The sequence below is a fragment of the Fringilla coelebs genome, assembly GCF_963513975.1.
Source record: "Fringilla coelebs genome assembly, chromosome: 10".
Lineage (NCBI taxonomy): Eukaryota > Metazoa > Chordata > Aves > Passeriformes > Fringillidae > Fringilla > Fringilla coelebs.
This window is the reverse complement of record NC_140036.1, coordinates 7,926,676-7,944,495: the sequence shown is the minus strand read 5'-3', so window position 1 is coordinate 7,944,495 and position 17,820 is coordinate 7,926,676. Positions and strand designations below refer to the sequence as shown.

Sequence of the window (17,820 nt, the reverse complement as noted above, 5' to 3'; positions counted from 1 at the left end):
TCCCTCTTTCCCTCTTTCCCTCTTTCCCTCTTTCCCTCTTTCCCTCTTTCCCTCTTTCCCTCTTTCCCTCTTTTCTCTTTCTCTTTTTTCAGACAGATACTGAAGCTTGAGCAGTTTTAAAGAAATTATGTTTGTCCTTGGGAAATTCTGTTTTCTGGTGTTGCTTTTATCAAAAAACAGAATTAATGTAAAGTGGAAGAATATAAAATAAAATAATTTTTAAAATAGCAGGATTTTAAATAATCCATGTTTAATGTGAGCAGTTCTGACTTGCTCCATTTTTGAAAGCATTGCAGTGCTGTAGACTCATTAAAATCAGATTCATTGCAAGCAGGATACTGCATCACTGAAAGCCGTGACAGAACCTCTGGGTTTTTGCTTTACTGGTGAATTATAGACACTGGTGAGGAGAGCAAGGAAATAACATTGCATTTTATTGGGGAGGAGATGGGAATCCGCAGCTCTGCTCTTTGCCAATTTCAGCAGCGGCAATAACGTAGCTTTTAGCTCAATGCTCTGTGATTTTGCTCCTTTCCCCATATGCAGAAGAATGATGGCAGGTTCACAGTCATCCAGTTGGTGGGGATGCTCCGTGGCATTGGCTCAGGGATGAAGTACCTGTCTGACATGAGCTACGTGCACCGGGATCTCGCCGCTCGCAACATCCTGGTCAACAGCAACCTGGTCTGCAAAGTGTCCGACTTTGGCATGTCCCGCGTCCTGGAGGATGATCCTGAGGCAGCCTACACCACACGGGTAAGGAGGGAAGGAAAATGGCCATGTTGTCCTGCCTGCATGTTGGTTTTGTCTGACTGTGTGGGAGGTGTCAGTGGTTTGTTTTAAAATAGTCTCAGTCACAAGTGGAAACCTAAATCACAACCTAAAAGTAAACATTGGCCCAGGCTCCATAGCTCCTATAAATTGATGTGCTGTTGCTGCTACGGCAGTGGCCACAGCAGTATTTCTTTTCTGAGGATGTGACCCATGTATTCCTCTTGTTTCTTCATCATGATATAGCCTGTGACAGGAATCTGATGCCAGAAATTAGAGCCTGGACTTCTGTTCCTTCTGATATCTACAAACAGGGCTTCCACATGGCTGCTCATACTCATGTTTGATCAGAAGGTGTAGACACACCACAAAAAAATTAAAAAGATGCATACACTTCTCCCATCACAAAGCCAGTCATAAATTTGACCTAAATTATTTGGACTGGGAAAAGTGTTAGGCCTACATTCCCATTTTTTGTTTCTTTCCCATTTTATCTATATTTCAGCATCCCACTGTTAGGTAATTTTGCTAAAGCCATTTTAATATGCTGCACAAGGAATAAGGCTAATGCAAGTATTCTGGCCACAAAACAACATCCCAGCCATTAGCAGCCTTTGTACCAGTACCTCTGATATCAACATGCACCTAAAGAGAAAAACGCTGGTTTATAAAGTCTCCTTTTTTAATTGCTTCTTTTCTTCGTTTTTAAATATCTGCCATTCTCCATCTGTTCTCCCTAGTGCTGAGTTTGTTTGCAGCACTCAGATCTTGCTGTTTAATCCCAACACTCATCCTTTAATGGATTCACAGCTCATTACAGGGAAGGATAGACTCCTGTAGTATTAAATGTTGGCCAGCCTTGGTATCTCTCACTCATAAGGGTGGCAAGTGGAAGGAGCAGAAGCAGAGGTCTGAAAAGCTGTATTCAGGGAAATCAGAGTTTAGACAAGCACACAAGGGCAAGACAGAAATGACTGAAAAGCTTCTCTTTGAATTTAGCAATTGAAGATATGGCATTGTTGGCTCTCAGGAGTAAACTAGAGAGAGTCAATGACATTTGCTTTACAGTCATTCTCTTCATTTGGTATCAGTAATGAAGGATCAGGGATATTTGGATTAACTCCACTGTGCTCAAGCAGCTAAATATAAAGAGCTTATTGACAATTTTAGAGTGACAGCCGTGTATAAACAATGTCAGTGCATCTGTGTCTGAAAGGAGGAATAAAGCTTTTGCATAACCAGAGAGGCTGCAAGAGAATGAAATTTTTTAAAGCAACATTTTTTAAGAAAATGATGTGTTCTGCTCCTGTTAGTAACCCATTAAAGTGAGAGCATCTTGTAGTCACCAAGGCACATATTGCCACAACCTGATTCACAAAGGGCCTGATGCAAAGACAGAAGCAGACAGGGGAAGGACCCCTTTTGATTTCCCTTGGCTTGGAACCAGTCCATATTAAACACTTGAGAGATATAGTAGAACAATATACTATTAAGTATGCACACACTGCACTCAGTTATGGATAAAAGCTATCTAGGAGATGGCTGGGAAAAAAACTACCAAAATAAACTTAATCAAAGAAGCATAAAAGCAAATGAAAAAAAAAAAATCCAAAAACCTTTGTTCAGCTTAAGTCATTCCCCAGATGGAACTGCAGGAAACCAAAAGCTCAATTAAAAACACCTTGCATATTAGCATAAACAAAAGGAGAAATCTCTGGCCTGGGATCACTCAGCTAAGGCAAAATCAGATAAACAGGATGGAGTGAGTTCCTTTTTAAAACATTGTAAGACCTCAGTGGCCCAAATGAGGTGGCCAAGTGTTTTTATTTGTTTAAAAAAAGTATTGGAAGAAGAGGCAGATTTCTCCAACAGGTATTAAAAGCAGCCTTGTAACCTGGTTTGGTGTTGAACTCATCCTCCAGGGTCTGGGAGAGCCCAGAGGCTTGCCTGCCTTTTCACATCTCTGGTAGGAGTTGGGATACTGCCCATGGGAAACACCGCTGTATTCATAAATCTTCCCAGTTTATCCTCTCTTTATTTTACCTTTTTTGAAAAGCAAAATGTTTATAATCCCATTTTTCTGAAACAGGCCAAACAGGTCAGACAAGCAAGCAAGGAAATAGTAATTAACACTGTGTACTTATTTGTTTTGTCAACTAAATCTCTAATATATACTTTGTAAAACCCCTGGCTTGTTCTCAGGCTTCAGCGTAGCCCTAAGCAGAGATCTCTTGGAAGGCTGATAAAAATACATTTAACAATTTACTGGTTCTCCTCCTGGTGACTAAAGCAAGCAGATGGGCAGCATTGCCTCCTGGTTGGATCTGACAGCTTTACGGCGAGCAGGAGAGCAAGTGGCTGCGTTTTTCAGAAGGGTTCTGGAGCTGTACACAAAAAACCATTTTTTACTCTGAATAGGTAGAACAGTGTCAGCCACACACACACCACTGCACTGACTCACCAGCCTGTGGTTCTTTCCCTGCTGGCAGGGTGGCAAGATCCCCATCAGGTGGACGGCTCCCGAGGCCATCGCCTACCGCAAGTTCACCTCGGCCAGCGACGTCTGGAGCTACGGCATCGTCATGTGGGAGGTGATGTCCTACGGGGAGAGACCCTACTGGGACATGTCCAACCAAGATGTGAGTGTCCTGCTGAGCTCCCCCTGCCTTTCCCCTCCCCATGCCTCTGTCCTTAGATGTCTGCTGGTCTGTTTCTGTGCAATGTAGCTATGTTTATTCCAGGCTTTTAAAAGGATGTCATGACTGGTAGACTCCTGTTTTCTCAGGGAACCTCTCTGGAACTTGAATACTTCAAGCTTCCTTGAGTACTTCAAGCTTTGTCTAAGCTCACAGTATAGGGGATTCTCAAGTTAGGGTCTATACACAAGGGTTTATTTGGTTTGGTCTTTTAAATGTAAAAAAAATAGCAGTTAAAGAATAATGGAGGAAAGGGAAACTAATATATTTAAACTGTCAAATCATAATAGTGTCAAGAGAAGGAAGATCTGAATGTTCATATTATATCTTGAGTTTACTGAATGTCTTTAAGAGAAAAACTCTTGAATTTGATTGGGCTTCCTATTGGTAGTTAATTCTTGAAGCTCCACTATGCTTATAACTCTTCCAGGTGATTTTACTTCTTGTAGGATATCTAAATCAACACATAGGAAATCCAATTCTGACTATCAGTCAGAGCATCCTTGTGACAATGGCATAGCTGCCCCCTGAGGGCATTAAAAAGCAGCTTTTGTAAATGACCATTCTTAAATTATGCATGTCCTGTTTAACCATACCATCTGGACTACTTCAGTGTGTTCCAAGAGGGACTGTGCACAATGGCTGCTGTTCCAGAAGAGTATTTAATAATAATGCTAATAAGAGCTTTTGCTAATTGAATTTTTATTAAATGGAAAAAAAAAATCCCACTGAAAATGAGGCCTAGATTATCTGTAATTCTTTTCCCAGGGGATTTGCAAGCAAGTAAGGGAAGAAGAAATGGTAATCTGAATATACAGCCATGGGAGTGGTTAAGGCATTTTACAAGTCATCTGCTTTCTTCTGTAGAGCTGAACGTTTTCAAAGGGTGTCTAGATGCGAATGGCATTTAATCTAAATGGGAGATATAATTTTAATTTCCTTCTAATGTGAAATGTCTCTTCTGGCACCCAATCTTGCCTTCCTTTTGCTAACAGGAAGTCATCAAGACTTAGCAAGAAAATAAAACACCAGATGTGTCTCGGTTATATCAGGCATGTCTGCACAGCACAGTGGAGCTCACTGCAACAAACAGCTGCTTTTATTAGAGCTGTTTATATTAGGCTGGTGTTCACTGAGACTGTGCACTGCTAGACCACGTTGAAAACTGGCTTGAACAAGACAGGGAAAGCCAATATTGCTGTCTGTGCACACTCTTTACAGTCCACAGCATAGACATGCCTTTTTTCTTCCTTAATGATGGCAAGAGCAGTTCCTCTCACAACAAAGCAGAAGTGGATTTCAGATTATACTCAGTGTCTGTTGAATCAAGAGGAATCAAAAGGATCTTCATACTTCCTGGAGGAGTGAGAGCCACTTTATTTGTGGTCACTGAATAGCTGCTAATAATGCAAGCATATCCCTCACCTTGTCCTCCCAGTGGATTTTAGCCACTAATTGGACAAGTCCAGAAGGAGAGAATTTAGTGCAACTCAGTCTCTGAGCACTCCTGGTCTCTAGTCTCATGGTGAGTCCTGCCAGCAGTGTCATATTGATTAATTCAGATCTGAAGGCTCCTGGGTCATGTCCCTGTCATGTCAGAATTGAGTTCTGGTTGTGTCCCATTCTCCTGAGAGAGCTAAGAAGCCATTAGAGCCTCTGGAGTGCTTTTTAGAGGGTTTGAAGTGATTTCAGTCTGAGTTCTGTTAAATATGAAATACATGCTTAAGATGTGTTGGACTTTCGTAGAGCTGCACAAAAGGGTTCCCATCTCTGCATTTCTTGGCTCAGAGCATAGAGCAGTGAGGCAGCAGGTTCTCTGCAAGGCCTCTCTTACTGACAGAGATGAGCTAGCCCAGGAGGACAGGGGGAGGGAGTGATCTGCTGTACCTTAAAAATGATGGGGAAAATACAGTCTCAACATACTGCACCCAAAACTGACTGATAATAAAGACTTGCTGTAGAGCTGATGCTTCTCCAGCCCTCTGTCCAACGAGGCTAGTTGCTTATTTCTAACCAGGGCTCTTCTGTCATCCCTGCATCCCATGTGCTTTTTTGTGACAAATTGCCCTGCTGTATCTGATGTCTGCTCTGGGTACGCTTTCACTTTTGAGTTGCTGAGGAGAATTGACAGTTCTGAGACCACCAGCTGTCTGAGTCCGAGTGCAATTTTCCACATTGTATCACTTAACTGGGGATTTGTCACCGTAGTCTGGACAGCCCGAGGATAAACGGTGCTCTCGGCTGGTGGGCTGAGCCGTGTGTGATGTTCTCCAGTGTCTCCCTAACTGTGCCCTTTGCAGGTGATCAAAGCCATCGAGGAAGGGTACCGGCTGCCCCCGCCCATGGACTGCCCCATCGCCCTGCACCAGCTGATGCTGGACTGCTGGCAGAAGGAGCGCAGCGACCGGCCCAAGTTCGGGCAGATCGTCAACATGCTGGACAAGCTCATCCGCAACCCCAACAGCCTCAAGAGGACGGGCAGCGAGAGCTCCAGGTCAGCCCTGCTCTGGGACGGACCAGAGAGCCCAGGGGAGGTGACAGGAGGAGTGCAGGTGGCACACACGGAGTGCGGGTGGTACATACAGAGTGCAGGTGGCAGGCAGAGTGCAGGTGGCACATGGAGTGCAGGTGGCACACAGCTCCCAGGGCCAGCCTGCACAGCAGCCACTGCTCTGCGTGGGTGAGCATAGGGCTCTGCTGGCTCTGTGCACCCCCTGGGGCAGCCAGGCTCAGCTCTGCCAGGAGGGCAGTGAGCAGCGCTGCTGCTGGATCACACCAACACTGAGCGAGTTCCCAGCACAGCCTTAAGCACATCCTGATGCAGGCAAGCTGTGTTGGAAAGCAAAGTTTGCTGCTTCTTTCCCCTTCTCCCCCCGGTGAAAGGGCTTGAGTGGGTAGGGTCACCTCAATCAGTGCAGCTAACAGGACTGATGTGGTTTTCTGCAGGAAAAGCACATCATCAAGTTTTATAAACCCTAAGATTTGTGTAGGATTTGCAAATGAGCGTTGCAGCGTTACAGCCAACGCCTCGCGGGCATTGGGAAGGTGTGGATTAATTTTTATGTGAATTTGAATTTAATTTTGTGGAAAGCCAGTTTCATGTCTCCACCGATCCCGCATTACATTTGTTTTGTTTGCTAAGCATGGTGTGCCTGGTACGTGCAAGAGAAGTGCAGCAGGAAGGAAAACTCCCAGAGTTGTAGGGTAAAATCAAAATAGCTTTGTTGGGACAGATCAGCAGTTTGTGTAAGCTGGCGAAACGCTGCTGAAGTAATAGGAGCTTTACTGGTCTCTACCAGCTTTGGTCCATTTTTCCCAAACTTCTCTGCTTTGTCAGGTAGATTGCTTACAGCAGATATGGGAAAAAGTTTAAAAGAAACAAGGAAGAGAATAGGAAAATGTTTTTTAGTAGGAGAAAAGGTCCAAACATATGCATTAGACAATGCAAAATTAAGTTTCTTGAATCAGTGGGGGAGTAACAGAGATTCTGTCTCAGCCTCCAACAGAACAACATCCTCTTTTAAGCTTGTATGTCCCTTTGTGAGTCCTGCTTAGAATGTATGTCACCAGAAGAGGGATCATTAACCCTGTGAGACCACTATCACCACCTCTTCCAGATTGCCCTAATTGCACTGGGAGCCTGGCAAAAATGTATCCTCCCTCGAGGCTTAAATAATTTAGGTGGTGAGAATCACAGTAGGATCTGCTGTGATAATTTGGTTGAGGAATCACAGTATGAACTCCTCCATTTTGCTTTCTTTTCAATTTACAGGTACTCTTTGAAATATATAGGTTTTCCAATAGTTAATAACCTCTTCAAGGTCATTCTCTCTGTGTGTAAGTTAACAGCCTATTCAAGGTCATTTTACAATCATGGCTGTTTATAAATATTTTTTTTGTCTTCAGAGTAGGAGTTTCAAATATGCATACAGTATTATTAATATATGACTTTATACATTAAGCATAATTATATATAAATAGGTTATCATCATTGGTCTTGTGTTAGATAATGCAGTAAAAGAGTTGAACCAAGTATTGCCAGCGTGTAGTCAATGCCTCAGGCAAGACCTAACCATGCTATTGCACACCTAGTCTTTGATGATGTGCATTTTCAAATAAATTGCTAAATGATAATTGTTTTGATTAGATAGATAACAGTAATTTATAGTGCTTTAATGAAACTGTGACTTATGATATACATGAAATAGTGAATGCAATATTAATAAGAGAAGAAAATGTTGTAAAAATAATTATTGGCAAAACTGTGCGAGGCAAAATGAGAAGCACATTCCACAGTGCAAACAAAGATCAAAGCTAAAGCTGGTGTGACTCCCGCCACTCCTGGCACACACTCGGTCAGGAATGGATTGATTAAAGAGGGGATTAACTCCCTGCTGTCCTGAGTTTGATTGAATGCACTGAGCAGACCTGGCTAGAAACAGGAGTTATCTGAACCTGCCCAGAGTTTTACCCTCCAAACCAGTCTGGCAGGGTGTGAGCTCCCAGTTCTTTGCACATACTTCAGCAGTGTTTCTATAGCTGCTGAGCTGCAGTCTGACACATGCAGGGCTGGCAAGGTCTGGCATTGCTGCCCATGAGATACAGACCCAGCAGGCCAAATGCCTTCCAGCATTGCCATCTTCTTTGTTTTGGGGAGTAGAAGCATTTTCTGTGAACTTGGTTATATCTGAGATGGAAATCACAAGCTGTATTGTGGTTCAAATTAGGTATCAAAGCAAAAATAGAAACATCAGGTGAAATTCATTCTTAACAAAAATTGGCCCATGCCTTTGCATCTTGTTCAGTTTAGATCTGAGTTGATGTGCAGAGTTTCTTTGGGCACAGCCTCTTGCCCTTGCTTTCCCTCATCATTGAGGTTAATTGTTGCAGAGACCAAACTTGGGTTTGTGGTTTGTGATCCAGCTGACACCATTTCTCTGTCCTTTCACTGTTTGGCATCCAGACCTAGCACAGCCCTGCTGGATCCCAGCTCCCCCGAGTTCTCGGCGGTTGTTTCTGTCAGTGACTGGCTCCAAGCCATGAAAATGGAGCGATACAAGGATAACTTCACAGCTGCTGGCTATACCACCCTAGAGGCTGTGGTGCATATGAACCAGGAGTAAGTACTCAGCGATATAACAAAAAAACTGGTAAATCTGGATTTAATCAGCCTCTCTTGCTTTGTGCTGCATATCATTACGCTCATTAAAGGAATGGAATGCCTTTCATTTGGATGGAGGATAACTTTAAAATGCCTCCACAATGCCTCCACTTATTTAATTAAACATTTCTGCGCATCTGCTTTTGCTAATGCTGCTTGCGGTCGACTCTTAATATTTTTTTCTGCCCCAGCATCTGATCCACCACTCTCAGCCCCTTGTTGTTCTCTTGCCTTCCACAGGGACCTGGCCAGGATCGGGATCACGGCCCTGGCGCACCAGAACAAGATCCTGAGCAGCGTCCAAGCGATGCGCACCCAAATGCAACAGATGCACGGCAGGATGGTTCCCGTCTGAGCCAGCACTGAATAAACTCAAAACTCTTGAAATTAGTTTACCTCATCCATGCACTTTAATTGAAGAACTGCACTTTTTTTACTTCGTCTCCTCGCCCGTCGAAATCAAGATCTGCAGCGTTGCTTGATGTACAGATTGCGGAAGCCGAGCGTGTGTGTTGGGAAGGGGGCCTCCAGAAATGACGAGCCGTCGTTTGAATCCAGACCTGGAACAAATGGTTTCTTGGAACATACTTCTCTGTTGATCAATGATATGTAAAATACATGTATCTATATAAATATAAAGTCACATTCAAGTTTTGATGCTATGTTTGCTGCCAGATACTGTGCTTAACAAACAACAGCATTACTTTCCTTCTCCCTGTGACCTGTAGGATTACAACCATAGTGTTTTATTTGTGGGTGAAACCACCGTTGTGTATCTTTCACTGGAATGAAGAATCTGCCCTAGGATATTCTTTGCAGACTTGATGCATCACTAACAACTTGGAAAAACCTCAGTGAGAATATCATGTGGCTAATCAGTGCCTGCCAATTAGTGATCTACCCGTTTATGGGCTCGAGACGTGAAGTGACCCACCTTGTGGATTACTGGGCCAAACTGGACTTCTGGGGAGGTTCTTGGCTGTTGTGCCATGCTGAAGCCTGCCATTGAAAGACTTTTGTGACCATCTTGCCAGTAGTCAGCTGTGACAATCGTGGCTGTGGAGCTTTCAGACTTCTTTTCTCTTTCAAGAAACTTACTCCCTTTGCCTCACGGAAGGTCAGTGGAAGTACCGTGTCCAACATATTCATGGTGTTTTATTTTGTAAGCTGTGCTAGGATTTCATCACTGTTGGGGGAAAATAAAAACTGCTGTGGTATGTGTTGTTTGGGGTTCCTAACTGGTTTGTAAGAATCTGTGCTGGTTTCCCAGACTAATTGCCGAGCCTTTCCCATTGTTTGCTCTATTTGATGGCAGTGAAAATTGCGCTATCTCAAATTGCTCTGAAGTTGTTGCCTGGTAGGGTGTGCAGACGAGGTGTAGGAGTGTCTTGGGGCTCAGCTCAGTGCTGAAAGCTTGACCTCAATTCACACTGAGAGCAGTAGGGATGCCCCTTATGCTGTGGTTGGAAAAGCTCAACATGGATGGATGCCACAGTGTAAAGTACAAATACTCATAAATGCACCGAGAAGAACCAAAGACTATTCCTGCATTCTCAGGAACAGCAGTAAAAGCAGTATTTGGGTTTTAGAAAGATGTGTTTCACTTGTGGTGTCAGTGGTTTTATGGGAAAGGGAGCAGATCAAAATGGGATAGAGCATGCAGCCTTGCAGGTTTTGTGCAGTTTGGGTGTCAGGCAGGGTAACAGCTCGTGCACCGTGAGCCTGTTGGATCAGTGGTGGGAACCGAAATCCACTTTGAAAACCAGCCCTGTAGGGTGGGTATCTGGGATTATCAGGGCAGCTGTGGGTGTGTGAGTGCCAGGTGCAGACTGCACAGCTGGGGCCTGACACCCCTCTGCAGCTATGGCCAACAAGAGGGAGCAGGGAAAAGCTGCCCTCTGCCTCCTCCAGGGAATGGGTGGAAGTTGAGTCACTGAAAGCATGCCCTGGCTTGCTAGGTGGAGGAGACTGCTGCTGCAATGTGGTTGTCCTCAGCAGGTCACACAGGATAAAGCTTTATCCAGTAAAGCTCTTAACACACTGAGGCTTGAATTTATTTGTCATGAAGCTTTTATTACTCTTTTTGAACAGAGTATGTAAGTTAGATTCTTTAAAGTCCTTCTGAGGACCAAAGTGATGAGATGACCTTAGAAAAAAGATGGGCCACTTATTCTGTGCTGAGCAGGAAGAGGATTTTCATGACATGTCCTTTAGAACTGACATTGCATTTCAGCTGTGCCAGGCACAATGTCAGAAAGGTGAGATTTGTCGTTTAATGGCACTAAGACTGGTTCTTTAGTCTATAATATATTGGTCCTATTCCACACCTGACAGCAAATTCAGAAATGATTTAGTGGCTTTATAGGTCAAACTTTCTTAATAATTGAGTTTATCCTAAATCCAAAACAGTTCACTCAGTTGGACAAATCACACATACTGTATTGTCACTCACATCACTCTTTTTGTCACTTTTAACAATAACTTGCTGATTTTAACCACTAACTCTCCCTCACTCCCAACTCTCTCAGAGAACAACTTGTTCTGAATATGAGATGCTAAATTTGGATCCTGTCAAGTCATGACAGCTCAGTATAAACTGTTCTGCAGTATTACTTTTAAAAGCTTTTCCATTTCAAGAAATTTAAGATTTCTTTAAAAAAAATCTACTTAAACCAGCATGTTTTAATGTCACTTTGCCAGGCAACATAAGAAGTAGTTACTCATCTTAAAGACCTGACATTTGTACTTTCAGCAGGAAAAATTCTTCTGCCTCTCAAGTGCAGAGATACTTGAAGTTTCCTTGCTGTAAATCTGTTGCGTTCTGTTGAGATCATCTTTTTTATCTAAAACCAAAATACACCCAATTTTCTGGCCAGTTTGTTAAATCGCTGTCTCGGAGTCTAGTAGTGGTAATTCAAAACAGTGCAATATTTTCCACACAAAATGGAAAACTGTGTCCCTATAGAATGAAAACTGTGAAGGCAGCTCAGATGCTGGGTTTTCAGCACTGCCACTGGTGGTTGTGTTTCCTCTGAGATAAAATATGGCCGAGGAGGGGCATCCACTGGAATGTGATTTTAGCTTGAAGAGAGCAGATGGAGGGAAAAAAAAAAGTGGCCCATATAAGTATAGATGGAAAGACAGATTGGTTGATTACACATCTGTATGTAAGGTGTGCCATGGAGGCAAGACTTTGGAATAGTGTGAGGGAAGGGGGAAGGACAGGGAAGGCAAATGGTTCCTGCCCTTTGAGCATTGCCATTTGGGCATCTCTGGGTGTCTGTCTTGGAGCATGTGGTTTAATACATTTAATTGGGGTTCTCTTTTCGTGCAGGGAAATGGATTTTGCTTTCACAGCCTCGTAGCCTGTCCTGTTGATCACATTGACCATGGAGGAACGCAGAGCAGACACGAAGCCTTCTGGACCCACAGTTGCGTCTTCCACAGCACTGATTCTGGAAAACACATGCTGAACAGTCATCGGTCCCTGAAGAGAGTGTGACTTTTACTTTCTCTTTTTTTTTTCCTGGGCCACCCACTCCGTTGTTTTTCTCCACTGAGCATAACTAACTCGTTAAGACTCAGCACCCAGTTGTCACTTGAGGAATGTACTGTGTCAAAGCCCTGCAGACTTCTGGATTTTGTTTTTCCTCCTCTTCTGCTTTCTCTGCTTACCTTTGGTTTTATTTATATATTTTGTTGTTGTCTCCCTCATTCCCCTGGCTGTCACCGCTGCATCCCGGACGAATGAAGGTGACAGAGCACTACACATCTTACCATGGACGCCAGGCCAGGTGCCACAGCAAAGAACCCAGTTCCTGTGAGCTGCCTGTGTGCATTGCTGAAGTGACATTTTCCACTGAAGGTGCCATTGCAGTGATATAAATATATTTTTTTCCTTGAATGGATAATGGATTATTACCGCCTGCGGAAGGTGCGTACGTGTGCTCGTGTGCGTGTGTCGGCGTGCAAGTCACCTCGTGTGTAGAACTGCCTGTGAACGTGCCCCAAACACCTCTGTCCTGTGAGACCAGGCTGACAGCTCATGTCTGAAGGGATAGCAAGAACACACACGTTAAGCAAGTGTTGAAATTTCTGTATCTCTAAGTGTATTTTTTAGCTGCCACACTAACGTTGTTGAGTAGTTCAGCAGCCTGAAACGGGGGCAATTTCCAGTTAGTTTTGGAATAATGGATGCAGGATCTAAAGGGTGCTAAAGGTTCTTGTTAAGTGTTGTTTATTTGTACTAGTGCCCTGCTCATGACCAAGAACAACCAGTTTCTCAGTGGCAAGGTGGTGGAGGCAACACCTGCATCTCCATCCACTGGTAATCCTGAACTGAATTCTTACGTAGCCTTTTTTATCTGCAAAAATAGGATTTTAAAGACTTGTTGAATGCTAGCAAATATATGCAGTTCTTCCATTCACAGAAGCACCTTGCTCTGTGTGCAACGTAATAATCAGAACACTTCCCTGGTTCCCAGCACAGATAAGGAACAAAAATGCAACAAGACCTGTAAAGTTAACAGTTAGCAAGAGTTGTGCAGTGTGTCCCGTTCCTTGTGCAGTTGAAGGGCAGTTGAAGAGCAGCAGAAGACCCTCCATGGCCCAGGGAGCAGTGCTGCAGCATGCTGACCCTGCCTAGGAGAGCTTGCCGTGTTTGGAGAATTCACCCTGGTGTGCTGTGGGGCAGCTGGAGCGGAGCTGAGTGCCTGCTCCAGGGACACAGGGCCACCAGCGCCGGGCAGGGGACAGGAGGCTGTGCTGCCCACCTGGGCCAGGGGCTCTGGGGCACCTCTGGGGCACTCTGGGCACTCAGCCTGCCCAGAGCTGTGCCCTGGTGCCCCAGGCTGCTCCTATTCCCTCTCTCCCCCCTGGCTGACCCTCCGTGGTAATTCCTGCTCTGGAGGAGGAGCAGCAGCAGGGCTGGCAGGCACCAGCACGAGCCAGCTGTGCCTCCAGAGGTGGCCACCACCGATGGGCTGGGCCACCACAGGCTGCTCCAGACACTGCTGCCCTTGGGGACAGGCCAGCTTGTCCCCCAGGATGAGTGTGTTCAATTGTCCTGCTCACACACCAATGGTTGATGTTTGTCCAGGTTTCTTGCTGTGCTAATTTTGTGATGGATCTTATGTATTAAAAATATATATGTATAAAATACAAAAAAAAAAAAAAAAGCTGGTAAGTAACCAGTAAACAGGACTTAAAAAGCAGTATTTTTCTTTTATGTGACATTTTCATAACCAGAAAAAAAAAATCTGAAATACTAATCAGACAAATAAAAAGAGAGTGCATTTATTTTTTTGTATCACTGCAAGTATGTTGGAATATGCAAGGACTGTGTAAATTAGAATGTATGAGGCATATTATAATTTAGTTCATACTGAAAAAATCTAACAGCATTTCTTGGTTCGTGCATTTGAACGATCTCTGGGTTAGATATATAGATTTTTCTATTTTGTTTTAATTTGTAATTTTTTTCTCCCTCCGTGAATTTTAGGTACACATAACTTATGTCATTTATTTATGGTCTTTTATACCTAGTTTGTAAAATTGTAAAATAGCAAACAATGCAAACATTTGCATTTGAAAATAATAAAGTAGTTGCTGTACAAACCTGAAATTGACTATTTCTATTTATTGCATGTTGCTTTTAATTTAGAGTTTATGCGCAACAGATACAGCTGGAGAATTCAGAGTAACGATCCTGGTGTTTGCCCCAGAGGGATTTATTCTGTTCAGCAGATTTCAGATTGCCTTGCTGCTGCCCTGAGCGTGGTGGTTGTGATGTGGGAGGGGTGCTGCAGCCAGGCTGCTCGGTTATAATATCAGTGATCCCTCCTTGGGACCAGGGGCTATCCATGGGCACTGTGCCTGGGAAAACCTTCGGGGGGGATGATGCCCCTCCCCAGCTGGACCTTGCTAAGGTCAGATGTAACCCCTGCAGCTGTCCCCGTGTCCTTTGGCCAGGCTGTCACCCCTGCTGCTGCTGCTGCCCATGGAGCTCTGCCTGTGCCTGTGCCTGTGCCAGGGGCTCATGTTGGACACTCATGGGAGGGTGTCAGGAGCAGCAGCAAATGGAGAGGGGCAGCTTCCCTGGGGATGCTCCAAGGCAGGAGCTGAGAGCATGGGTGTTGTGGAAGGGATGTTGCTGTGTGCTGGTGTGTGGGCTGTGGGTGCCAAGGGTGCAGAGCTGCTGCTTAGTTTGGGATACACAGGCCTTTAACCGCCCAAATTACACATGTGCACCGCTCATGGGAGGCAAAGGAACAACAGCGGCTCTATCTATTTCCACATAAAGCCAATATATTTGCATTTCATTCATGGTGAATATCCCTGTCCTTGAACTGAGCATGGAGTAGTGCAAAAAAGACGTGGGGGCCAGTGTAGACATGTCAGGAAAAACAAAATGTTTTTTGACAATTGCAAAAAAAAAAAAAAAAGAAAAAAAGAAAAAGGCTTGTTATGCTCTAAATCAGCAACATGATTAAAACTAGAGCTGGGTTTGAGGCCTTGACCTCAGTTATTTCAGCCTTTCCCTTGCAGGGAAGTACCCTTGGGCCATTGGCTGATCCTCTATTGAATGGGTTACAGACCCCTGACATCCCTTATTTCTGGCAGTGGCCCTGAACATAATTCTTTGTTTCTAGGTGCCTCCAAGAAAGTTATATGAATATGTAGACATTTAAAAGTAAAATTAAAACCTAAAGCACTTCATTCCAACCAGTTTAGTAAAATGTATTCTCCATGAGTGGATGGGGAGAGCAGCCACAGGAATATGCTACTTTAACTTGCTTTCATACATATACATGTATTTATATATATGGGTCAATTATATCCCAGTAATCTGCTGTGGATTATTAGCCTTTAACCAGACCAAGAAAAGATGATATAAATCCTTGGTTTTATAGTTCTCTTGAACTTACTCATTACTCTCTTCTATAAAATCTTGTAATTAATTAAATGGGCTGAGGCATTTTGAGACATTCACTTTTTGAAGGCTATTTTTAAAATTAAAGAACCCCACTGGTCAGCAGAACAAAGCCATCACGAGGAGCCCAGCTCCCCTCCCGTTTCTGATGAGGTACCCAGATCAGCATTTATAGGTGTGGGTAAGTGCCTACTGCCAGTTTTTAGTGATGCTGCTTGGCAGAGGGCTGCAGCAGCCCAGGCAATGAACTCCCACTTCCCACCTGGATTTCCAGCCTTGCACTAAGCATCCTGCTGATGAAATTACTCTCATCACCGTGGGGAGGGACTTTTCAGAAGCCAACCATGACAGAAAGAAGCCACATGAGTTCAGAGGGGCTGGAGAGCTGGAGAGGGCCCTGCTGTGCTGCCCTGGTGCCTCCCATGCCCTGCAGCCTGCTGCAATCTGTGCCCTGAGCCAGCCTGGGACTGAGCTGCCTCTTCCCTCCTGCCTGCCCTGCTCTGTGCCAGCCCTTCCTCCCATGCCAGGGTCACTGGGATGGTGGAGCAGTGTCCCCTGCTCCCCACAGCCACCAGGGTCTGACGGGGCCAGAGCAGCTCCGAGGTGTCACAGGGAGCCCCAGAGATGGCTCTGAGCTCGCTGCAGGGCTGGGTGAGATCCTTCACTCAGGAGCATCCTCAGAGCTTGGGCTGCCCAGCACCTGAGGCTGGGCTGACCTCTCATGCTCTGGAAATGCAGATAGCAGAAGGGGAGTGGGCATTGGAGGTGCCAGTTTTCAGCAGGTTTAAATGCAAAAGCCCTTTCAGGATTCTGGCCTCAAGTTTTCATAACGCTGTGGAGACCTGTGCCCTCTCAGTGCCACGTGCCAGCGGAGTCACCTGCAAAATCAACACGTGAGAATTCAGCACAGGCATCCCCAGGGAGTGCCTGGTTCATCTGCTGAGCACATTCACTTGTGACTGAGCCCTTACCCAGACTCACAATGGGTGACAAGTATAAAATATCATTTACTTCCACCTTTTTGGAAAATTGTTAAAATTATGTTCGAAAAAAAGTGCTTCTAAAAAAGGGTTAACATTCAATGTTGATATTCTTCCACAATTAAAGAGACTGCTGGGTTGATTGAAGCAGCATAAATGAATGGCCTAGGAAAGGTGACACTGACAATTAAGGAAATAAGGATAAATGAGTTGATCTGAGCCTGCAGGTGGTGTGAACTGATTTCACTGGGAGTGCCCTGACTTGCATCATGTTAAAGATCTAGTCCTTATCTACGTGCCACATGAAACTTGGGTAATTCTGTTTGTATATTTCACCAGAAAATAGATTTTCAGTTGTGGTTTGGCAATGACTCAGGCAGTGATAGCACATTTAGGCTGGTCTTTTTGTCTGTTGATTTTTTTTATGTTGCCATTACTCATACAAATATTTGAAGTACTTGTTGAACGATACAAAATAATGGTATCCAACAACAGACAGGAGGGTTTCTCTGGAGTCCTGCAGCTCCTGGCTTTGTCAGCTTCTGTTTTCAGGTTGGATGGCAGAAGGTTTTATTTGCCCAAATGGTTTGGATTGCAGCACGGCATCCTCGGAGACCATTTTTGTCATTTTTGCAGACTCTGCCAGCGTTCCACTGCGGCTGCTGAAGAGGCAGGACATCCATGTGCCTGCAGGAGCCCTGGGAATGGCAGGGCCAGGATCAGCAGCCCTGGATAAGCTGCCTGTTGTGCTCAGGGCAGGGCTGGTTCAGGTGCTGGGGATTCACCCACACTGATGCTGTCCCACGGGATGCTGTCCCTGCAGGCAGGAGAGCCCAAGCAGTGGCAGCTGCTGAGCATTTGCAGGCAGCAGCTCCACTTTCCTCCTGCCCAGAGACACTGCTCCCTTTAGTGTGCTTCAAAGAGTGATGTCTGTAAGCTTTTCTTCCACAGATGCTGCTTCACGTTTCACCTGCTTTTGTCCTCACACCAGGCTGCACCCTGTTAGGAGCCACTTTTGACTTAGGCAGAGTTTTGGAAATTATTTGTTTTGGAGCCAGTTTATCACCCTGAGCAGGTGGAAGAGATCATCAACAATTTTTAATCAGCTTTGAAAGTGGGTGTAGTTGATCCAAGAACAAAAAAGCATTCACCAAGTACTAAATCCAATCAACCGTGGGTGACTGATTACTTTTAGCTTTCTTAATTGATTGACTGTGACAGTTCTAAGAAGGAGCTATTCTGAAACCCAAGGAAATCCACACAAGTGTTTCAATTCTTGGA

The 17,820-nt window shown here is 44.6% G+C and overlaps 1 protein-coding gene across 1 annotated transcript in view; it reads left to right on the top strand.

Annotated features, from left to right (window-relative positions):
- Positions 1 to 14,173, top strand: part of EPHA4 (EPH receptor A4) — a 104,521-nt gene extending 90,348 nt beyond the window's left edge. Inside the window, exons 13-18 of the mRNA XM_084212023.1 lie at positions 547 to 756; positions 3,261 to 3,410; positions 5,768 to 5,961; positions 8,431 to 8,586; positions 8,869 to 9,745; positions 11,963 to 14,173. Coding sequence (XP_084068149.1) covers positions 547 to 756; positions 3,261 to 3,410; positions 5,768 to 5,961; positions 8,431 to 8,586; positions 8,869 to 8,983 — 825 coding nt within the window. The 3' untranslated portion in view covers positions 8,984 to 9,745; positions 11,963 to 14,173. The remainder of the gene's footprint in view (positions 1 to 546; positions 757 to 3,260; positions 3,411 to 5,767; positions 5,962 to 8,430; positions 8,587 to 8,868; positions 9,746 to 11,962) is intronic.
- Positions 14,174 to 17,820: the final 3,647 nt, after the last annotated feature.